The sequence below is a fragment of the Centruroides sculpturatus genome, unplaced genomic scaffold (genome assembly GCF_000671375.1).
Source record: "Centruroides sculpturatus isolate CEXI.00-Female unplaced genomic scaffold, Cexi_2.0 scaffold1779, whole genome shotgun sequence".
NCBI classification, from domain to species: Eukaryota; Metazoa; Arthropoda; class Arachnida; order Scorpiones; family Buthidae; genus Centruroides; species Centruroides sculpturatus.
Genome location: NW_019385936.1, coordinates 45,946 through 70,060, shown reverse-complemented (window position 1 = coordinate 70,060; position 24,115 = coordinate 45,946). Strand labels below are relative to the sequence as shown.

The window sequence follows — 24,115 nt, the reverse complement described above, 5'->3', positions numbered from 1 at the left end:
TTAATATTTTCTCTCTAAAAACGCATATTTTAAAATTATAGATCCCCTATCATGCTACTGTCGATATTACGGACGTCGCCATCTTTTTCTTTCTCTGTCCGTTGTTCGCAATGTCTACAAACGATCGGCTATTAATGAACGCACTGTACTCTATCACGTGACGCAAGGTATAGTTGTCCGGAAGCGCGTCAGAGCTGTAGTCACGTGACCACCTGGCTCCGTCGTCACCGCTCACGTGACTGGATGACGTTAACCGAGGTCACGTGACACGAATTGTAAGCGTCCGCCGTCCAACGTGCTACTCCGCGATGTGAACAAGGTTAAGCAATGGCGGCCTCCACCGTGCAAAGTCGGTAAGTAATCCGATGCGTTTTCGCTTATAGCTCTTAATATACGCGTCTCCCCCAAATAATTCTAATTGTTTAGGACACGTCTATTAGAGAGGTGTCTAAAGAGAGCAAAATTAGAAAAAACGGGCCCATTCAGTAAATATCAACTATTACCCAAACACAATATAAGGATCAATAATGATGCAGGAGAGTAACAGAATTTCCAATAATACTATCAACACCTGATTATTATCATTTAAATACACAATTATCGTAGAAAAAATCAAATCGATTACACTCATTCGGTCTAAAAGTAATTTGTTGTTTACAAAACACTTCCAAATTCTCTTCCATTTGATCCATTTTTGGTAGTCGATGGGAAAGGAAAGCAAAGCTGAAGCAATAATTCTTTTTTAATTATGTACAGTACATAGTATATAATATTGTCGAATTATGTACAGTTCATACTATATGTAATACTGTACTGTACTGTATAAATTGTGGAGCCGGGAATAATGCGTACGGCAATCGTTCCGACGATCGCTATGTGCCTGCCGCCTTCAGTCGATGGTGGGTATCACGGTAAAAGTGCGAGGCGAGGAGATGGTCGTCGCCGTCTGTTGGTTTCTGGGCACTTGTGCAGTTTAGGGGGTACGGCTGTTTGAAAGGTTTTCTTCCATAAAATTAATCGATTCTAGACTAATTTGACTCGAATATGTTTTATATATTTTATATGGGAATAACCCATATAAAATAGGTTATAAACAAAAAATTGTCGGAATATTTACCGAGTGTACTTTGTTCGAAGACGCCATTGCTTAAGCTTGTTTTCGTTGTGGAGCGGCACATCGGTGTACGAAGCTGTCATGTGACATTTGTCGGTACTATTCGGTCACATGAGTATTCATCTCCGACGTGTTTCCTGATAACTATTCTTTCTGCTAAACTTTGGAGACATCACGTGATAGATCATAATATACTATAGTATTTTTATTGTAATTAGAAATTACTTACTACAGTATTATTATTGACTATATGAAGCAACAAAGGTAAAACGCTCGCTAACGACAATAATTTTATCATGATATATATTATGATAATAAATATTAGTCAGATGCAACATAAGACGTCTAATGTCTTGATGTAAATAAATATAATTCAATTTTGTTTGGCATGAAAGAGATTAACCATTTAAAAGCAGAGCAGAATTATTAGTTGTATACAGTATTGCATTGTCATACGTTATATGTTGATTTTAATCCATATTTAAAATGGAATGATGTTTTAATATTTCTATTAATGATGTCTCCAAACTTCAGCGAATTATTCGCAAAAAGAATACAGTAGTTATCAGGAAACACGTCGGAGATGAGTACTCACGTGACCGAATAGCACCGACAATGTCACATGATAGCTTCATACACCGATGTGCCGCTCCGCGACGAAAACAAGCTTAAGCAATGGTGTCTTCGAACGTGCCTCATTGGCCAACAAGAAAGCCCCCGGGATCGATAACATATCTGCGGAATCGATTAAACACGCCTACCAGGAGATCCCGATAGCCTTCGTCTTGCTTTTCAACGCCTGCCTCACCCAGGGCTATTTTCCACGTAGTTGGAAGACTGCCAACATCAAATTTATCCCGAAAATCAGCACGCCAACCAAGGAAAGTGATTACCGGCCAATCAGTCTACTCCCTTCTCTAGGCAAAGTCCTGGATGGCCTGATTATTGGCCGCATTAATTGGCATCTTTCCAGGAATAAAGCCCTCAATGCCAACCAATATGGGTTCAGGGCTGGCTCATCAACGATTAAGGCAATCAATAATGTTGTGCAATTCATAAGAAACGCTTGGGCTCTGGACAAGCATGCTTTAATTGTAAGCATAGACTTTAAAAAAGCGTTCGACCACCTCTGGTGGCCGGCAATCCTGAAGACTCTAAAGGACACTAACTGCCCAAGCAATATTTACGCTCTCCTGGAAAACTACCTTACCGACAGGCAAGTTGGCTTTTTCACCGACGGGCTAAACATAATCAAAAATGTTAATCGTGGCTGCCCCCAGGGCTCCCGGTGTGGTCCGGGGCTCTGGAATGTGGTATACGACACTCTCCTTAACTCCATCCAAAATACCGAGGATATGCAAATTCAAGGGTTCGCAGATGACACCGTCCTCATGATCCGGCACCACAACTGCAACACCCTCCAACAAATGGCAAATACCACCCTCAAGAAAATTCACGACTGGAGTGAGAAAAACAAATTACCCTTGAACTATGATAAGTGTGAAGGCCTTGTCTGCACGAAGAGATCTCGTCGCAGACAACTCCAAAGGCCTCTCTGCATCTATATCAATAAAAACAAGATTAAAATCAAGCCGACCATTAAGTATCTTGGTGTCCATCTCGACCCAACGTTGAGTTGGAACCACCATATTGATACTATTTGCCATAAAGTGAAACAAAAGGCCAACTTGATCAACTACATAGCGAGGAATAACTGGGGCCTTTCCCCCAAACATTGTAGACTCATTTATAGCGGCGCTATAGAACCAGCGCTGCTGTATGCTGCCGAGATTTGGGGTAGCAGAGCAACTATCGTCAACAACAAACGAAAAATTATCTCCATTCAACGTGGCTTCGCTATTCGCATCTGTAGGGCCTATCGGACGGCACCTACAAATGCTCTTCTTGCTATAGCGAATTTAACACCAGTCAACATCAAGATTAACACCAAGGTGTGGAAGTGGCACCTCATAAACAGTGACTTTTCGCACATGCCAAATGATAAACTCCAGGCTCTCATCACAAACAACCACATACCTTCAGCAAATATTGCCAACAAAATCAATCACCACGGGATCGACTACTGCTTCACTGACTACTCCAACTGCAATCATCCTGCAAGTGATACAGACAACTTGGTTAAGATCAACCACGACGAAAACGACCCGCTCGCTGACTGGAACATCTTTACGGACGGTGCTAGGAATGACCTGGGCACTGGTGCGGCATTTGTCATATAAGAAAACCTCTAAAAATAGTGTTGTCCATGAAGAACTCCACAAACTCTCCACCCATTGTTCAAACAATCAGGCGGAGTTATGGGCAATGTTTAAGGCCCTCTCCCTTGTCACCAAGAACCTCCGCAGGTTCAAAGGGAATATCGACTTTTTCACCGATAGTAGGTACGTCCTCAACGTAATCAAGGGGACAAAGAAGCTTACTGCAACTGGCATCAAGCTGCACAATCTTGCCAAGAACTTAGACAGCTACAGGAATATCTCCTTTAAGTGGGTCCCCGGGCATTCGAACATAGAAGGCAACGAGAAAGCCGATAAACTGGCCAAAAAAGCAGCGGAGCTAATGACTAATCCATCCTTCGGGCTGATACCAATCAGCTATATTAACCAACACATTCACGACAACAGCATTAAACTCTGGGAAGAAGAATGGAACAACTCCGAAACAGGCAGAACTACTTTCAGTTTTCTGCCTTCAATTCGGAAGCGCCAGAAGTACAACTACATTACTCCTTCCTTCTTCATGACGCAGTGCCTAACAGGACACGGAAACATTCCGACGTACCTCCACAGGATTGGGAGGCGAAACACCGACGTGTGCACCTGTGACAATCAATCCGTGGGCGACATCCTCCACATCCTCTTCGACTGCCCGCGCTACGAAGCCAACAGAAGAGACCTAAAAACCTATTGCATTACACACGGACAATCGTGGCCACCAAGACTGGACTATTTGTGCGCCTACAAAGGAAGCTTCGAGCATCTCCAAAAATTAGTAAATAACTGTAACGCTTTCCAAAATGACTTCTCCGGGCACCGAGCTCATTGTGACTCCAGCAACTGATTCGACGCCGCATCATCTCAGCTATGTAAACCTCAATGTAATCTCTGTGCACAATTGCTTATTATTTTACTCTGTGTTTCCACGTAACCGCTTTGCTACTATGTATCAATTTGTACATATCGTAATGTGTAAGTTGCAATTTTATGGTAATTTGTATCCTATTGTATTTCCTTGTATAACATAGCATATTATGTCATTGACTAATATGCCCTTCTCAATGTATACCTCTTTAATGTATAGCTTACTGTTTTTATTAATGTTAATGCTCTCTTATTATTCAGGGCACTATGCCCATTCTGTTTTGTAACCACATTCTTATGCATAATGTGCTTCTACACCCTACCCTGTTTTTATATAACCATCCATCACCTTGTAAAGTGCAACGGGCACTGGCATACAGCCACCTTTATTGTACGCATTGTATTCAGCTTTATTCAATTTTATGTTCCTGGTGCTTGACAATCATGTGATACCCCCCCTTACTTTCTTCTTTCCCACTTTCCTTTAACTTTCATCCCCCTCCCTCTGCACTCCTCCTTCTTTCCTTTCTCAAACGGCTAAGTCGCAAGACAGCCTACTAATCTATATTACAAGTCGGTGTCTTCGAACGAAGTACACCTGGTAAGTATTCCGACAATTTTTTGTTTATAACATATTTTATATGGGTTATTCCCAAAACATTATATGTGTTTTGAAAATATTCGAGTCAAATTAGTCTAGAATCGATTAATTTTATGGAAGAAAACTTTTCAAACAGCCGTACCCCCTAAACTGCACAAGTGCCTGTTTCTGTTGGCGTTTCGCAAGTTTGCTGCGTGTTTATAAGGAAATTTCTGTAAGGTTTATCCATTGATGATTGCGACTTGATGATTATGTGCTGTATAAAGCTTAAATTACCAATAAAGAATTTTAATATACTTTATTTTCAGACAGAATTTTTTTGATCTACTACTAAGATTTTCGTTGTCTTTACTGTTCAAAAATTGGAATTTAAGTTTACTGTTTGATTGTCTTGAAGTTTCTTGTCCTTTAATTATTGTATTTCTTAAATTGTATAATTTGATAAATTAAGGATTTATTGCACAGATTTGTATTTTATGGAGATGGACGACTTAAGTTTTTTAAATAGTCATTATGTAGAATGCATTTTGGGCCTTAGACCCGTCTTTGGCTGCAGANTTTCTTGTCCTTTAATTATTGTATTTCTTAAATTGTATAATTTGATAAATTAAGGATTTATTGCACAGATTTGTATTTTATGGAGATGGACGACTTAAGTTTTTTAAATAGTCATTATGTAGAATGCATTTTGGGCCTTAGACCCGTCTTTGGCTGCAAAACTGTAAGAACTGGAACTGGTGCTATCGTATAGAATAGTCTGCAGCTGAAGAGGAGTCTTTGGCCTAAAATGTCTATTTAAAGAAGTTAAGTTGTTTGCTAAATAAAATATGTTCCTATATGATAAGCCCTTAATTTATCAAATTTAGTCTTTGCATGAAAATTAAGGATATTAAAATTCTTTCCTGGTGATTTAAGGTTTTTATTGTGTATATTAATCTAGTCTGGTACAGAAGTTGAATTTTGACCTAATTGAGATGTGAGCTTTTTTAATTGTTACTCTAACCCAGTGGTTTTCAACCTTTTTTTTACCCATGGACCCCTTTTCCTCTTAATTTTTTTTTGTGAACCCCCATATACGTTGCACAGAAAAAAAAAACATATTTTTCACTAATAAAAAAAGAAAGAAATTGTATCAAAAATAAAAAAAACGTTTTCCTTGTATAAATGATTTTTTTCTGTTTTAAAAAAAGTTATTGATAATAACTTTGACATTCTGTTTGAAACCAGTGGTCTTGTTTTGGAATTATCATTATTTTGGCTGCTTTTTTATTTTTAAAATAAATTAGTTTCATTTGACTTTTTTTATGTTGCATATTTAGGGATTTTTATTAATATTTGATAAAAAAATTTTCATACATTTACATGAATATATATATTTTTATCTTATTGTGAAAGTACTTTTAAAAGATATTCTCATAAATGTGTTAAAATAATTTTAGATATATTCATATTGATTGTTAATTTATTTGTTGGAAAGAATGCATATTTGTTTAAATTTTAAATGTGTTCTTGATAAACATAAGTTAGTGTACCCTCCAGGAATACAAAAAAGTCGTATTTTTGTATATACAAGTATATATACTTCTCACAAAGTTTATTGGCTGGGCTGCCAATAAATTTCATGAAAAATCTGGTCAGAGAATCTGGTGTAAAGAGTCAGGGAAGAACACTGGCTTTTGTTACAAAATTTGATAATTGAAAATGTCTTTATTGAGTATCCATGTTATGCTGCAATGTTTTGAACGTAATTCAGTTTATTTGCCTATTTTGAATGCTACGATGCATAATTAAAATAATCATCTGAATTTGCAGGTATTAACAAAGGCTGTTATCCTGCTTTTCTTAAAATAAAGTAATTTGTCTATCCTTGAGAGGGTCATGTGCATTTATAAAATGTGTACCGTGGCTGCTCTTTTGTACTAGTCGGAATGCAAGTTTGGGCTGCTATTTACTTTACCCAAAACCTTTTCTAAATTAGATGTCTTGCACCGAGTAATAAGTATTTCATCAATATATTGTGCATATGAAAGAATCTATATGACACAGGAAGATAATATAGATCTCACCATCACTCTTAAGACATATTTATGCAATACACCTCCTAAAAGAGGACTTCCTATTTGTATTTTTCTCTTCTGTAGGTAGGTTTGTTATTAAATTCAAAAAAATTGTAACAAATAAGATAGGTTAACTAAGACAAAGCTGGTGGTGTAAATGGGAGTCTGACATCAAATTAAAATCTTGCAACTGGCAAAACATAATGTATCTTGTATTTATGAGTTCACAAATAAACATGTAATACTGTTTATATATAGTATATATGTACACTGTATATACAGTGGGTGATCGGTTAACGAACAAATTGGATAATGAACACTTTCGCGAAAGATTTTTATGATCGGATAACAAACACTTCACTGAACAAAGATAAAAAGAAGCGACGGAAATAGCAAATACCAATTGATTTTTTTTTCTTCAGGTAACAATTTGAAACTTTTCGGAGCGTGGGAGATGGTAACGTCGACGATCAACCCGATATATACCGATCAGATAGTATTCCTCGAACTTTGAAATACTTCCTTGTAATTCCAGCCTTTTATTTTTATGACAAACAATTCTTTTATAGTATTTACGAGACTGTCGGGCGGGCACTCATTAAGTTTTGCGTCGGTTTTTATTTTCGAAAGGTGAGAGTATAATAGCAAAGGTAGAGAGCGGGGAACAGAATATGTCTGATGTTGCTGGGCAGTATGGCTTGAACAAATCTACAATCTTAATTCAATCTTAGTTCAATCTTATTCTTCACAGTATGGTACAGTTCAATCTTATCTAAGAAAGACATAGTATAATCAAGAAGACTCGAGCAGCTAAAGGAGTAACAAATATTACATCTGAGAAATAAAGAACATTGAAGAGGTCATAATGGAACCTGAAAGTGATCTGACGACAGAAGAATGCCAAAAACTCTGGAATGAAGAACACCAAGAAACTCGGTGAGATATGTTTTATTCTGAAAAAGAGGATTAATACTGATATCTGCTATTAATTAAAGATCTTTTGAAGAAGAGAGGGATGTAAGATCAACGGTCTTAGTATGGTATACAAACCAGGTTGAGGTTAATAGTCTTGGGAATCTGTACAATTACAATGCTATTAATTCTGAAAATCCTGAAGAAGAGAGAAAAGCAATTGACATTAGACAGATTATTTAACCTTCACAAACAAAAAAATATGACTAATAAAAATGCAAGTCTGTGTATATATGTATTTTTATTATTACATATAAATAAACGTGGTAAGAAAGTATATATTTTTTATTTTTTGGAACTTGAGAACAAATTAATCAAATTCCCATACAAACCTATGGTAAATTGATAATCAGTTAACGAACAATTTGGATAGCAAACAAAGGTTTGGAATGGATTGTGTTCATTAACCGATCACCCACTGTATATAATATGAAAAATATTTGTGATTATTTATTGATAATGAATTGAAATAATCACTGTTTATATTTACAGGATGAAATCTTGAAGGCTGCCGTTATGAAATATGGAAAAAATCAGTGGTCTCGTATAGCCTCTCTCTTGCATCGAAAATCTGCCATACAGTGCAAAGCGAGATGGTAATTAAGAAATTTAAATTAATTAAATTAATAATTGTAATTATATCTGTCTTTAAATTTATGTTATAGTGCAAACAATTACATGACAGAGATTAAGCAGCAGCATTAACAAATGTTACAGATAAACTTTTGGATATTATAAGCTTAAATAAATAAAATAGAACTGTTGTATGTTGTAAAGTTAGTTTTTGTTGTTTGTATATGTATATTGTTGTCTCTAGGAGCAAATTATTAAGGAACAAATAAGAATTGCCAAATTTAAAACAATTTATAAGTGAGTTAATGATCAATTTATTAATTTAGAAGCTGTACTAAATATTTTATTAAATATATTTGGAATCTTTACATTTAAAAGTTGGCATATGATGACTTTTAAGTGTCAGGATTTCTGTTGATGGAAGCAACTCTGTTTTCCTTGATTAATATCTCCTTAGTAAAAGTTTTAGAGGTTTATGAAGGAATATCTAAGAACTTCATAAATAACGAGTACTGCAAATCAGTATTTATAAACTCTTCTTGTTTAATATTTGAAATTCTTATGAAGAATTTAGAATATAAAATTAGCTTTCATTAGTTTAAAAATAAAATAATATCAAAAGCATTAAAAATTAATTGGATTTTCTGTTAACTGTGTATTTCTTCCATGCTAGACTGATCATTTATTGTTTTATCTATAATATTCAAAACTGCTCATTGGAATATTCCAATATCACAATATTAATACAACAGAATTATGATTTTATGTAAAATTAATCATTGGAAAATAAGGAAAAACTTGAAAAGAGGATGTTTATGTCATAGGACAACATGATAAAGTTTAATAATTGATTGGAGTGATTGCAGCTAGATTGTAGTGCATCTAATTCAGAAAAAATAATATAATTTGAAAATATTTTATGAGTAATGCTATTTTATGAGTAATGCTTTACAAGACATTAAAACTGGAGTGATGCTGCTGATTTTTCTATAAATAAAATTGCTGTACATTTGAATAATGTATTCAATTTTCTATTACATATTGCTGGTTAAATTTATAATATACATGTCATTAAATTATACAATAATACATTTTTTAAACTCGTTACTAGGCATGAATGGTTGGATCCGAGCATTAAAAAAACTGAATGGACAGGGGAAGAAGAAGAAAAATTACTGCATTTGGCTAAATTAATGCCTAACTAATGGAGGACTATTGCACCAATTATTGGTAGAACTGCAGCTCAGTGCTTGGAACATTATGAATATTTATTGTAAGTTTTATTTATTTTTATTATATTTTAATAAAAAATTATAGAAAAGTTTTAAATTTTTTAAGAAGCTTGAGAAGATAAGTATTGATATTTCCTCTTCATTTTAAAATTATACAGGGTGTATCAGAATAACGTTTTAAAACTTTTGAGGATTGTAGAGGATAAAATTTTGAGCGTTTTGATATAAGGAACCTATAGCTGGAAATTTGAACTAAAGTATCTACAGTAGTAGGAAATGCTTGACCGCTTTTCACTTTGGTAGCTACTCTTCTGTCCATTGACGTCATATTATTGCTGCGGATGGAAGACTGTAAACACACAACTACAATGGTCTAACTGATGTCTATGTACAGGATGTTGTGTACTTAGTGTTTGTCGTCCTTTGGGTCACCCCTTGCATCCACTGGCGCTGTGCTGTAAACACACAACTAGTCGACGTGAGTCCCTTGTGTACGCAACACCTGTAGGAACAGTTCATGAGCTTACGGAGTGCATCTTTACAGCATTTAATACCATCAGAGGGAAGCGTGGCATCTTTGCACATTATGTAACGAAGTTGGTGGTTGTCACATTGAACATTTACTCTAAAGTAGTGCAGCCACTGATTCGATGTACAGTTTGATTGTATTCTACTCTTTTGTCAATAAAACTTATCATAAATACTGTATTCTGCTGTTTCATTCAGCATACCGACTGCATATAACGTGCAAAGTGCTGTAGAAACTTTATATCACATTTTCAGCTATAGGTTCCTTATATCAAAACGTTCAAAATTTCATCCTCAACAATCCCCTAAATTTTTAAAACGTCATTCAGATACACCCTGCATAATATGGAAATTAATAATATAGAATGTTTTGCATCTATTTAAATATTAATCAATAAATGATTTCGTTAATCAGTCACAAATAATCACGAACCGAAATTTTGAATTTAGAATGTTTATAAACAAGTAACAAATTTATTGTTTTGTCATAAATTTTTAAAATAATTTCAAATTTTATTATTATTTTTTATTTAATTATCATGTACTTTTTTTATATTCCTGTTTCACTTTAATATTTATAAAATTTTTTAATGTAAAATTTAGAGATCAAGCTCAAAGGCGAGAGGAAGATGGCGACGTTGCGGATGATCCTCATAAATTGAAACCAGGAGAAATAGATCCAAATCCAGAGACAAAACCTGCAAGACCTGATCCTAAACTCATTGTGAGTTTGGCCATACTCACAAATAGGAGCTGCTGCTGGGTGGTGAGGGACAGAGCCGAATATTTTGCGGTGGGCCGCTGGTGAAAAATCTCAGGAATTTTTTATAGGCGGTCTGGTAGTTTTCGTTGTAAACCTGGTCAAATATATGACAGATATGATTAAAAAGGCCTTATTAATTTCCACAGGGAGAAAGAGCAAACTATAAGTTGTTGAATGTTATCAATTTATACAGTACAAAATAGATCATTTAGCTTGCTCAATTTTTTTCTTTTTTTAAAATCATTTCTATACGATAGAAATGGTAAACGAAGCCCTGCTTGAACTATTTATAATTAATTGCAAAAGTGCAGCTCGAGTGCAAACCCAAAACGAATGCGATGAGCCGACGCCTTACTATACGTACCGTACGACATTCAACTTTCCATAACCAATAAACAAGTTTGTATATGTATCAATTATATGATTAAATGTTATAAATTAATCTGATTTTAAGTAATTTTTGAATAGTTTTCCAGACAGAAATGTTAGCTTCACTAAATGTTGTTTTAAAATGATTGCGAGTTGCTTTTTATAAATCAAATTATGATTTATAAAAAGCAACTCGTTTATTACGAACAACTTATGAAAAAATGTTCTAGTTGAGAGATGATTTTTCAATCTGATGTTATTAATAAACACAACAAATTTAGTAAAATTACGAAACATACTAATAAAAATAAAATTTGAAATAACAGGATATAGAAAATTAATCTACAATTCAGTGAATTGTGTAATGATCAAATTCTATGCTTCACAAACAAATATTCGATATTACATTAAGCCACTCTTCAATCTTTAATAGCAAAATTATTATAACTCAAACATTGAGCTGGAAATATCTTTCTTTCTTTCTCTAATATGGAGATTCTGGCTGGATCGCCTTTTTTCCGAGGTACTCTTGTCCATAATTAGACAAATTGATGTGTGCGAGCTACATAGCGTTCGAGGGCCTGCACATGCTGTCTAGGTGAGAGGTCTGTTTTTGCCCAATACAGTATACGGGTATTAAAGTTGGATGATTGCGAGGTCTATCTTCAGAGTACGGCCGAGTTCCTGTCGGGCTTCCGTATATTTTGGGCATGTCAGCCAATAATTCTGGATGTCTCCTGAGCGCCACAATGTGGACAGTCTGGTGAAGCTCGTAGGTTTCTGGAACAGAGGAACCCATTTAGAGGGGCAGTGTCTGTTCTAAGGCGGGCCAAGAGGGTCTCTGCGTTCCGAGAAGAAGCATGCCTGTAAGGCCAGGGAGCGAAGGGTCTGAGGTGATCACGTCGTTTATTCCGCAAGTTTGTTGACCACAATTCTGTGATCCCTATTTTTTGTTTTTCTCTATACTCCAGATTAAATCGCGGGCCATAAGTGGCGGACTTACTGTCGGAGCATATAACCGACGGACCGTCTAGGCTTGAGCTTAGATGTAGCACCCATTTGATACCCAGGGCCTCTGCCCCATATATACTGCAAGAATTATGTAACAGCCTGGTCTTCCTGATGATGTGGTTCGGGAGGACAATCCCTATCGATGTGCGGATCCCTGACTTGGAGGCATCCGCCCCTATGAGGATCCTTCCCTGCCGGATTGACATTTGCATCTCGGAATCGTGCGTATGCGATTTTCGGGGATTCCGAAGGAGAGCGAATTAGCTATTCAAGGTGTAAGTGAGGATAAACCCGGGCCATGTTGGGCGGAGTATGTTTCTGCCGATATAGGTGGGATATCGGGAGTCCCTCGTGACGTATAAGGGATATTATTCTCTGTATATACTGTCTCTGATAAGGGCGTCAGCGATAGTAATCCAAGCCATGTGCCGTAAGATATAGCGGGTTTTGTGGGCTGTGCGAGCCCCTGGAGATGTGGGTGATGGCGCCAACGCTTTTTGGCGGAGCCTGAGATGCAGTGATATGTAAGACGTTTCAGCGTATAGCGAGATGATTGGAGTGGTTTTCGGGATGCCCAATGCGGTACGGAGGGCAGTGTGGAGTAGATTTTCAATACGTTGAGCTGGAAATATCTACTTTAAATATTTCTTTAAATATAGTAGGAGAGTTTTGAAACTATATTTGAGTTTATTTAAGCAAGTGCAATTTCTGTCATAAAAATTTTAACTTGATTCTCTGAAGGACGTCTATGCTTCTTTGAAATCATTATCAAATCGCAGTGTTTCACGTATTCATACAAAAAGCGAATATCCTTACAAATCATGGGTTTCTTTATTGAGAAATGTTATTAGATATTTCATTTTGATACCAAATTAACAAAATAATTAAATTCTAAACGAACGTTTGAGTCCCAAGGAAATAATCTCGTAAACGATTTTATTAATTATACGAGGTTATATTGTAAATATTTAAAATTGCAAAATATATATATTTTTATCTTATTGTGAAAGTACTTTTAAAAGATATTCTCATAAATGTGTTAAAATAATTTTAGATATATTCATATTGATTGTTAATTTATTTGTTGGAAAGAATGCATATNAAAAAATTTTCATACATTTACATGAATATATATATTTTTTCTATTCGACGCTTTTATTTAAGTCACTACAAATTTACTTACAATTTTAATAATTAGATATTGCCATTTCTTCTGGTTTTCTCCAGTTTATCCCTTGGAAAAAGGGATGTCGTTGAATTTCTTTAAATTTGAACAATCCATTGCCCAATCTACGAACGGGATCCACTTGCATGAGTTCTTCAATAATTTTCCTGGCATTTTGAGAGAGATAGGAAGGTATGTCTATAAAATCGCGTTCAAATTGTCTGAAAACGGGAAACGATCCTCGCTTCTTTCCTTTGGGAATCTTCCTTAGAATTTCCTCGCTGCATCTAGAACCTTTTCTAGGGAGGCCCGATAGCAACTTGAAGCCCAACATCCCCAAAGACCAAAAATCCACACTACGGTTGTAAGGAAAGTCCAGAAACATTTCGGGTGCCATAAACCAATAAGAGCCGCATTTTTCTCGGCATTTTTTGGCATAAACGCAATTTTTGAGATCGCTCAACTTCACCCAGCTAGAATTAACTACCAAGACGTTATTAAACGAAAGATTGCGATAAATGATGCCATTTTCGTGAAGGAAATTAAGAGCAAGTGCAATTTCTGCCATGAAAATTTTAACTTGATTCTCTGAAAGACGTCTTTGCTTCCTTGAAATCATTGTCGTCAAATCGCCGTGTTTCACGTATTCATATAAAAAACAGAAACTGAATTTAGTTTCAAATTTTGCATAGATTTGTACGAAAAAAATATTATTTTTTACTAAATGTGAAACTCTATCTATCATATGGACTTTTTCTTTCACCTCTTTGTTTAAACAAGATTCTTTTGATATGACTTCTAGTACAAATAATTCATTAGACATCTTTTCTTCCGTTAATAATAAGAAAATCCCCGAACAACTGTTTAAACATTTTAAAACTATCAAGTCTTTGATATTCCAAGCTTTCTCGTTTTCGAAGATCATTGAATTGTTAGCTATCATACAAAACTTATCACCGAACTGTCTGTCTTCGTTTTTGTTGTTATGATAAGGTATATTGTACGCCTCCCAAATAAGGAAATTCACCATGACAGATTTAACTTCATTGAAATTTTCTGATAGATAAGCGAAGATGAGGTCTTCGTTTTCGCGAACATTAAATGCTTCATTTTCTCTTTCTTCTTTGCTTTGTGAAGATCGTAACTCGTCATTATTATCAAATGCTAACGTAATTTTATTATCCATTGAGGAAGATAATATGGATTCCTTAAAAAGTAATTTATTCTCTCTCTTCTCTTTCTGGTCATATTGAATACTTTGTGAACGTAATAGAGATACATTTGCATCGGGGCACACTTCTGTCGATAACTGAGTTTTCGATTTTGCACTTTTGTAACTCATCTTTATATTTTCCGTTTAAAAGTTTCGAACAAATAATTCCTCAGTTTGAATTTTTAAACATTAGATATCGACGGAGAATGGCCAAGGGTTAAAGCGTCAGCCTACCGCTCTGGGATTTCCGGAATCGATCCGGACGAGCAATTCAAGAAAGTTTTTACGGATGATGTATTCTGGATATGTCGAGCCCCGTTTCTCACCACCCGGACGCCCCACTTTGAAACTGACCAAACCCACGATAGGCTTGAAAAAATGGCCTCTTAGCGCCAAGTACGCAGAAAGAGTAAACAAAAACTTGATAGAAGGATAACGATGCGAATAATGAGATCGCGGAGTTACTGTTACCAGAAAGCACTATGGAATATATCACAAAATAAATACTGTATAACAATAATACTGATTTCTTTTTTACATCTTTCTGCCCTGTGGGCACTAAGAAGGCTTCTTTTAGCAAGTTCATTATGGGTTCGACCAGACCCACAATGGGGCGGCTGGGTAGTGAGGGGTGAAAACTTCCTAGGGATTTTTCGATCACTTCAGATTCGATCCCGGGCTCCCCAGAGTAGTAGGCCGCCACCTCGGCCGCTCGAGCGGCCGGATGGCCGAACGGTCAAAGTGGCAGCCTACCGCTCTGGGGCAGGGCCGGATCATCGCATAAATAAATGAGACAAATGTCTAGGGCTCGGTCAAACTGTCTATTTTGAAAAGATTTGTAAATAAGATAGTTTTCTTTTCTGTTGGACAACTGTAGACTATATAATAAACAAAGATATATTGCTTTTTATATGGTTATTGTGAATTCTAAAATCTAAAGAAAATATGTTTTTATGTTCTTATGTGGGAGGGGGCCCGGTAAGAAGAAAATGTCTAAGGCCCCAAAGTGGGTTAATCCGGCCCTGCTGTGGGGGACCCGGGTTCGAATCCGAACGGGTCGAAAATCCCCAGGAATTTTTCGGGGGTGGTCCGTTCGGATATGTCGGGCCCCGTCCCTCACTATCCGGCAGCCCCATTGTGGGCCTGGCCGAACCCATAATGGACTTGCAAAATGAGACCCTCTTAGTGCCCACAGGGCGGAAAGAGTTAAAAAAAAAACCTCGGCCGCTCGTCCATCCGTCCTGACCGATAACATTGTAAGTCGGGCCTTTCCTTATGGAAAATTGAGTAGCAGTGTAAAATAAAAATGACTAAAAATAAATAATTCTCGAGACTTCCTAAAAATATATTACTTATTTTAATTAGTTTCGAAACAAATTTTTCGTTTTCTTAAAATATTAATTATTAAAATAGTGAAGAAAGTCAATTCGAACAGATGGCGTTATGATCGCGTACATGTCGTGCAGAAGAATAGCTCGCGAACCGAAGATTCGACGTCTAAAATGACAGGTGAGCACTCTTATAATAAAGTTCGATTTAGTTCTTTTTTCACGCGTCGAATGTATTGTATTTCGATGCGAAAAATTTCTAATGAGTCACAGTTATAAAAACTTCGAGAAGTTACAAAAATTTGATAACAGATTTCATGTTCCGATTATAATTTAATTAATTATGGTAAATAAATCGAGTGTAGAAATTTAGAAACGTTCTGAAAGCTTAATGTAGTTGTGATAGTAGCTGATAAGTTTGAAATAATATATGCATACACTACGTGTGTGTAATATGTATAATCTTACACTAACACGTGGCTGGACTAGTTGGTTGGATCCCATGTTGACTTTGTAGTGACATTGGAGCCTGGCCGTCTTCGGCATGGCCCAGGCACCGGAAGTAGGACCAGGCCGACGTCGGAGCTAAAAAAAAAAAAAGTGGCTTCCTGGGTGCTGAGCAGTCCGGCGTCGTGTATCCGAGATCCCTGATTAATGTGATGTGGGGAATGCTTATGTGATTTTTCGTGGTGGACTACTCTTCTGGGCCCCGGCTACCTGTGGGCGGTTAAGTATGCTGGGCAACTGTCCATTGTAGATATCGCTTGGCTGTCTTGGGAGGGAAAATCTACGTGGGGTATGACTTTTTGGTTGCTGATGTCTGTGAGCAACAACTGACCTGCTGGCTGCTCCCCTCTACCATCGCTCTCTCTCTTTTTCGGTCTCTTTGCTGCGTACAATGTGCAGTGCTATGCATTTCAATGCAAAGCCAATGTCGGATCCACTGAATCAGTCTGGCCCTCTCGCATACTTATGCTCTTTCCAGTTAAAATTACTAATATAAAATTATTTACTAAACAGTTAAGTTTGTCTGTTTAATAATTCTAGATAAGAATTTTGCACGTACGTGTGAATAACATACTATAAGTGTGAATAATCGAGAGTCGTGACTGACTGACTGCCGAGTAAAAGTCGCTGACTGACTATATACTGTGTGCGGGAATCGGGTTGCCAATCTTCTGGGGTTGATTTCTCCACTCCAAATTCCTAAAGTAATTCTGAATATCTCATTTGAAAGATTATTGTTAATTATGGAGATCCTGATGGAGATCCCGATAAATGACTTTAAAAAAATGCTTCCAACAATGGAAGCATTGCTGGGAGAACTGTATGAACTTGTAAGGGCCTATTTTGAAGCAAAATAGTGTTTGAATCAAATAGATATACAGGCATTTTTTCTTGACCTCGGATCGAGTACTCTTTGATCAGACCTTATACAGGTAAAAATATTGTGGATACTGCTTTGAAGTATCAAGCTTATCTTTTTCAAAAAAACCTAATAATAAAAAAATTTGAATGCTATCCAAATTGTCATAAGTTTTTACTTGATGCAATTTTTTACATCTTGGATATTTTTGTTCTGACTAAATATTTATCAGAATTGTATCGTATTCTTCAATTTTGAGAATTTAACTATACAGGGTACACCTTGACTTATGTCGCTTTGAGTTACGTCATTTCCGATTATACGTCGTTTGTCAAAAAAGTATATGGAAAAATAAAAATCAAGTTTAAGTCACTTTATTCGACTTTACGTCTGTCCGCCACAAATATTGAAGTCGTAATATCACTAGAAAAGTGTTTAAAGCACATAAAATCATATTAAAATTTACAAGTATGTACAGTACTGTATTTACAGTACATGCATTTGTAAATTTAGATTACTTTTTTCTGTAATATATTAAAAACTAAAATTTATTTGTTTGTAAGCTTAAAATAGATCCTCATTAACCATATATTATTAAAAATGCATTAATAAATAAAATACATAATCGGAAATGGTAATTTATGGTTTAGCCTAGTGACAAGTAGATTCAGAGACAAGTAAATTCGACTTACGTCGCCTCTCCTGGAACCAATTACAGACATAAGGCCACCTATCGCATAAGTTCGGGGTATTACTGTAAACACAGTATATATACCAGTCAACAAAATCACATACCTAATAAATAGAAAATCGCTTATATCCACTTTTTTAAATCAGCAAGTGGATTGAATTGAAAAATAAGACTCGAGAAATCATAAAATTATTAAAAACATTACATTTGAAAGGTTAAAACTTGCTAATAAGGTGGATGTAAATGATTTTCTATATTTATCACACATTACTTTAGCTTCATTTCAGAAATACAGTGTAGGACCTAGTCGAAAAGATGTGAATGCACTTGCTCCAAAATTTTTGAATGCTCTTTAACGGGACAGTCTATAAGCATTATCATAATTATTCATGCAATAAGCAACCTAAAGAAATTGGAATTTTCTTTTGGATATTATTATTTGCAACTTTCTTTTCAGTCACTTCCTCAATCTTGATACCGTAATGTAGAGGGTCCTTTGCCATGTGTATGGGCAATCAATCAATTTTTTATTGCACATACAATTGTATATGACCAGTACTGCAGGGCACAAGTGGGTAAGTCCCGAGCACGATGTACCATTAGATTAAAGATAGACCCTATAAATCTTCCTTAGAATAGTTTTCCTTATGCAGACTGTTGCTCTAAAAATGCCAACATGGCACTGTTTAAATGGACTGCTCTGGTATCCAGTGCTCTGTTAATGGGAGTTCTGCTGTTTGAAACATAGGGGAGGATATTGAAAATGTGGGGGAGTGCTCTCTTAAGCAAATTACTATTTTATCTGATGTTCTGTTAAGTGGACTAGAATTCTTAATAAATGGTAGCACAGTCAATGTTTCCCATAATGAATTTATTGTGGACTTATTTTTAAGTCTTAGAAAATGAACTTTATTACCATATTTATTCGTGTATAAGACGATCTTGCATATATTACAAGGTGTGACTTTAAAGGTCAAAATAAAGAAAACTAGATTTATTAATACAATTCTAATTTTATTTTGTTTAATCACAAATAAAATATTATCAAATGTACATATTAAGGCAAGCAGCCATGTTTTCTTGATGCTGTTACCTTTTGTGTAATCAGACTTGGCCTCTGAAGCTTCCTTACAACTCTCTTCTTTTTCACTCTCACTCCACAAAGCATCCTCTGATCTGTTGAGTGAATTTGAAATGCAGCATTTCCTGAATGACTTTGCTATCAGCTCTTGAGGAATGCTTTTCATGCAACTGATACCCATCTAGCAATCTATGAAGCTTTAGCCCGTTTGATGCAGTCAGTTCTGTTCACTTCACGATTTTTGGAGGTAATCCAGTCAGTGTACAGTTTCCTTACGCAGTGTTTAAATGCCTTGTTGATGCATATGTCCAAGGGCTGTAATTGTGATGTCATTCCCCCAGGAATTGTCACAAGAGTGCTTGTTTTATCAGATTTTTAATGGCATCTGCAAGGTGTCCCTTGAATGCACCCATCACTAAAATTGACAGTAGTTTTAGCAATGTCCTGGTAGATGTAGCCATAATGTTTATAACCAGTCAATCATAAGCTCGTTGTTCATCCAGCCTTTCTCGTGACATCAAATAACATCATCTCTTGGAAAAGTTTCATCTTTAGGGATTGTTTTCCACTTCAGTTTAATGTATGGTGGCAACTTATAACTGTCTGCTATGCATGCTAGCATGACTGTGATTCTTTGCTTTTCATTCCCTTTTGACCTAATCAATACTTGCTTTTCTCCTTTTTGATGGACAGTTGTATTGCTCATCATATCAAAGTAAATTGGTGTCTCATCTGCATTCCCAACTTGGCTTATTAGGAATTTAGTCTGTTTACTTAAATTGATGACATGCCTCTAAAACTGGACCAGCTTGGCTTCATAATTGGCAGGTAATTTTTGAACAATGGAGGTCCAACATCTTATGGAGAATCCTGCTCTTTTCATTAAGTGGGATGCCCAACCACAACTTGTTTTGAATTTTTGCTGTGGAATTCCACATTCTCTCACAAGATCTCTGGCTTTTACTTGAAGAATTTCCACAGTCACAGGCATATACCTATTGCACTTGTATTTCTTCTTCTAACTTTGGATATTCACCAGTTTTTGGTCCACAAAATGATTTTCTTCTACTTTCACAATTTAACCATGAATACCATGAATCTTGCTGATTATGCCACTTACACACACACACTGAACTCACGGCTTGTGACACAGTTATTGCTCTTTTCTGCATGCAAAATTACTTTTCTCATAAAAGAAGCTGTGTACTGTGTTTTCCATACATTTTCCATTGTCAAAAACCAATGGTATCTTTCCACTATACTAGCTAACAGTAAAATACTGTAACAACAAAGAGTGACCTGTCACTAGACTGTTATTTGATGAGTCAGAAATAGTGACCTGTCATTCTTTTCCTCAAAGCTATTTTTGAACTGTCTCTTTGAAAGTGACATTCACCTTGACATTGATAGCACTCTGCTATAATGGCAGCATGAACTATACATGGTTCACAAAAATTATTGCAAAAATTCAAAGAATCCTTTGCTCACACGTATAAGATTTTTGAAGCAGTGAAAAATGAATAAAAACCTCGTCTTATATGCGAGTAAATATGTATGTTCTGTGTTTGAAATTGAATATTACTAGTAATGAGTGTATTGATATCCATTTGTGCAAAGAACAGATACAATGTATGTATTATTGAAAACCTTGTGCTTTTTTAAATATAATAGAGAGGTTGCGGTCGAAGTTCAAATGTTAAACTTGTATGGCAAGTACATGTTTGATGTTTGAACTCCAAGTAAAACACATTGCACCCTATGTTCATGTCGCACACTGACTCATGGGATATTGCTGAAAAATGGCAAACGTTTAAAATGATGAATGTTATTAGCAAAGGTTAATAAACAAATTAAACTATTTTAAAGTATTTATATGATGTTTAATAACACTAAATAATTACTTTTGACTTTAATTAGCATCGTATCTCCTCACATACGATATTTCTCATGACATACTTTTGTTGATGGAAGTAGTGGCTTATATAAATCCAAAAATAGCTTAGGAAATCATTTTTAGAAAATTTACGAACATATTACACTGTTGATGGTAGAAGATACTGTGAAAGAACAAACCTACTTCTACAAAATTATGATAAGCTATTATGAAGACAAATATATGTAAATTCTGTAGGCACTTCACATAACTTGCAAAAGAATTGAATAATTAAATAATATCTGGATTTTTAACATTTATTATTCATAAATGCTTAAATAATCATTATTTTAATAAAATACATCATAATTCTAACCCAAACACAAAAAAATGAAGAAGTTTAAGCTGAACTTCTACTTGCCATACTAGACGTAGCCAACGCCATTATCAACCTTCTAGAATTGCCAGATGGCGGCACTTGACATCTGACGTTCACGTTTTGGGCTGAAAACGTTGGCCACAACCTCTCTATTGTACAGTACATGCATACTTACATGTATTAATATATACTGATAGAGGCTTACACTTGGATATTACATCCATGAAAATAAGATGATGGGGCAGTGCAAAGTGCTTTATTGAGTTGCTTTCAAATCTAGAGTTGTGATCTACAATGTTCCATTTTAAATGAGATATGAAGTGTATCTGATGTAATATTGCATTGGTTTTGTTGTTTAGCAATTGTTAATATTATATCTATAAGCTGATTTATTGTTATAAATGCTATGGTTTGTTTGCATTGAGGAAATTTTTTGTAAATGCTTTCCTAAACTGTTATGTAGTAATTTAAGTATTGAAGTAAAGACTTCAACCTATCATTATAGGGAACAGGGGTTTGATTTTGGGTTGTAACTTCAAAAATTTTTGTAGATGGTTTGATTGAGATATGTCAGGTTCCAATCATTGCCATTGTGGACCTGATCAAACCCATGTTTGACCTGAATAGAGGACCTCTTCATGCCTACAGACAGATTTTTTTTTAAACTCTTTACTAAGTTTACAAAATATTAACAGGAATAGCAACCTAACATGGTTATTTTCTAAATGTTACAATATGTAATTGAATATTGATAAACAAATCTTATTTTTTAGGTCATAGTCATCCGGAGAAATTAGTTTTAATAAACAAACATAAACAACAGGAAGGACTTCCATGGTTTCGACAGAATTTATCTATAGGAGCTCCGACCACTGTCAGACAAGTTAGTCAGGAAGATCACACAGTTGTGCCAAGGAAGATACCTCCACAAAATGTTGTGCTTAGGTTGATCAAACGAGAAATATATCCTTCAAAACCTTCTGTCACACACTTCCATGTGGCTCGAGCTTTTCATCAAAATGTTTTTCCAAATTTTACAGTGGTTAATGTGGAGAAGCCACCTTGTTTTCTGAGGAAGTTTTCGCCAGACGGTCGACATTTTGTGGCATTCTCATCTGATCAGACTTCCATTGAGATATATGAATATAGAGGACCTGCGGCAGCTGAGGAGTTACTGAAAGATGTAGATGGTGAGATTGCTCCCAATGGAACAGAGCAACAGCAATTGTCCACAAAGATTAGGAGTAAAATATTTGAATTGTTCTTCACGCTCAAGCATGTGGTTAGTGTGGCAGGAAATGGGGAACAGTTAAACAGAGAGTGTAGCCTCTTCACTGACGACGGAAACTATGTAATTGTGGGTTCTGCGGCTTATGTTCCTGACGACCCTCATCCCCCATTCTTTGACATATATCGAAATAATGAATCTGTATCTCCAAATCCGAGGTCACCTCTAGAAGATTATTCTTTGCACTTGGTTGACATGCGTAAAGGTAAACGGTGCGATAAGCGAACCTTTAAAACAGACAAAATATTTTTATCGCACAATCAAGGACTTTATCTGTATAGGGACACTTTAGCAGTCCTTTCTGTGCAGCATCAGACAATACACATTTTCCAGGTGACTCCTGAAGGTTCCTTTGTGGACGTAAGGACCATTGGACGCTTCTGCTTTGAGGATGATGAGTTTCTGATGATGTCGGGAATGTTACATGAAAGTAGCAGCAGAAGCAACCAGAGACCCTATAGAGAAGTGACAATCAACTCTCTAAAACACAGACTTTTGGCATTTCTTCATTGTAGGGCCGTAGCAGAAAGTTTGGAAGAGGGAACACCCAGACCTCTAAGGAAATTCTTTCAACATTTTGATCAATTTTGCCAGTTACGAATGTGGAAAATGCAACTGTTGGACGAAAATCACCTGTTAATTAAATATGCCAGTGAAGAGGTGATTACTCTGAGGCTCTCTGATCCCAATTCTCAGCCATCATTCTTTGTGGTTTACAACATGGTGACCACCAAAGTTCTGGCGGTATATGAGAACACGTCGGAGGAACTCTTGGAATTGTTTGAGAATTTCTGTGATCTTTTTCGCAATGCCACATTACACTCAGAATCGCAGTTGACCTGTTCTCCTTCTAACAACATTCATGCTCGTTTGATCCAACAGAGATTCAAACAGACTATTATCAATGCTCGTTATGGGGGTCACACTGAGGCTATCAAGAGACTATTGGCCCAACTGCCCATCAGTTCTCAGTCGTACAGCAGCAGTCCCTACTTGGATCTCTCTCTCTTCAGTTACGATGACAAGTGGGTGTCGGTGATGGAAAGGCCGAAAGCCTGCGGGGACTATCCCATCAGGTAAGTGGACGAGTCGGACAGTCAGTCCTTCGTCTCTCTCGGGATTGACATCAGATGTTGCTATTTATAGATTTTACGCCCGCGATTCTGGTCTTTTGAAATTCAAAATCTATGCGGGTCTGCAAGGCAGGAATCCCCCAGCATCTGCCAGGAGATTGGTGGCATTTACCTTTCATCCTCACGACCCCTTCGCCATCAGTGTGCAGAGGACGAATGCTGAATATGTCGTGAATTTTCACATTCGTCATGCATCCACGGTGTGACTTCCAAATTACTGAATTTTGTTACAGACCCCCTTTGTTGTTGTGTAAATAAATTTTATACAGAAAATGTT

At 36.1% G+C, this 24,115-nt stretch overlaps 3 protein-coding genes and 1 pseudogene across 3 annotated transcripts; 3 read left to right on the top strand and 1 right to left on the bottom strand.

The window, feature by feature from the left end:
- LOC111612687 overlaps window positions 1–16,180 on the top strand; it is a 22,629-nt pseudogene extending 6,449 nt beyond the window's left edge.
- On the top strand, window positions 3,436–4,363 carry LOC111612685. The gene has a single exon (XM_023353932.1). The coding sequence runs from the start codon at window positions 3,440–3,442 to the stop codon at window positions 4,193–4,195; it is 756 nt and encodes a 251-aa protein (XP_023209700.1). The 5' UTR covers window positions 3,436–3,439; the 3' UTR covers window positions 4,196–4,363.
- Window positions 13,480–15,231, bottom strand: LOC111612684 (protein kinase C iota type-like). The gene has a single exon (XM_023353931.1). The coding sequence runs from the start codon at window positions 14,826–14,828 to the stop codon at window positions 13,509–13,511; it is 1,320 nt and encodes a 439-aa protein (XP_023209699.1). The 5' UTR covers window positions 14,829–15,231; the 3' UTR covers window positions 13,480–13,508.
- LOC111612683 (DET1 homolog) lies at window positions 16,143–24,115 on the top strand. The gene is made up of 3 exons (XM_023353930.1): window positions 16,143–16,208; window positions 22,191–23,781; window positions 23,852–24,115. The coding sequence occupies exons 1-3, from the start codon at window positions 16,202–16,204 to the stop codon at window positions 24,042–24,044; spliced, it is 1,791 nt and encodes a 596-aa protein (XP_023209698.1). The 5' UTR covers window positions 16,143–16,201; the 3' UTR covers window positions 24,045–24,115.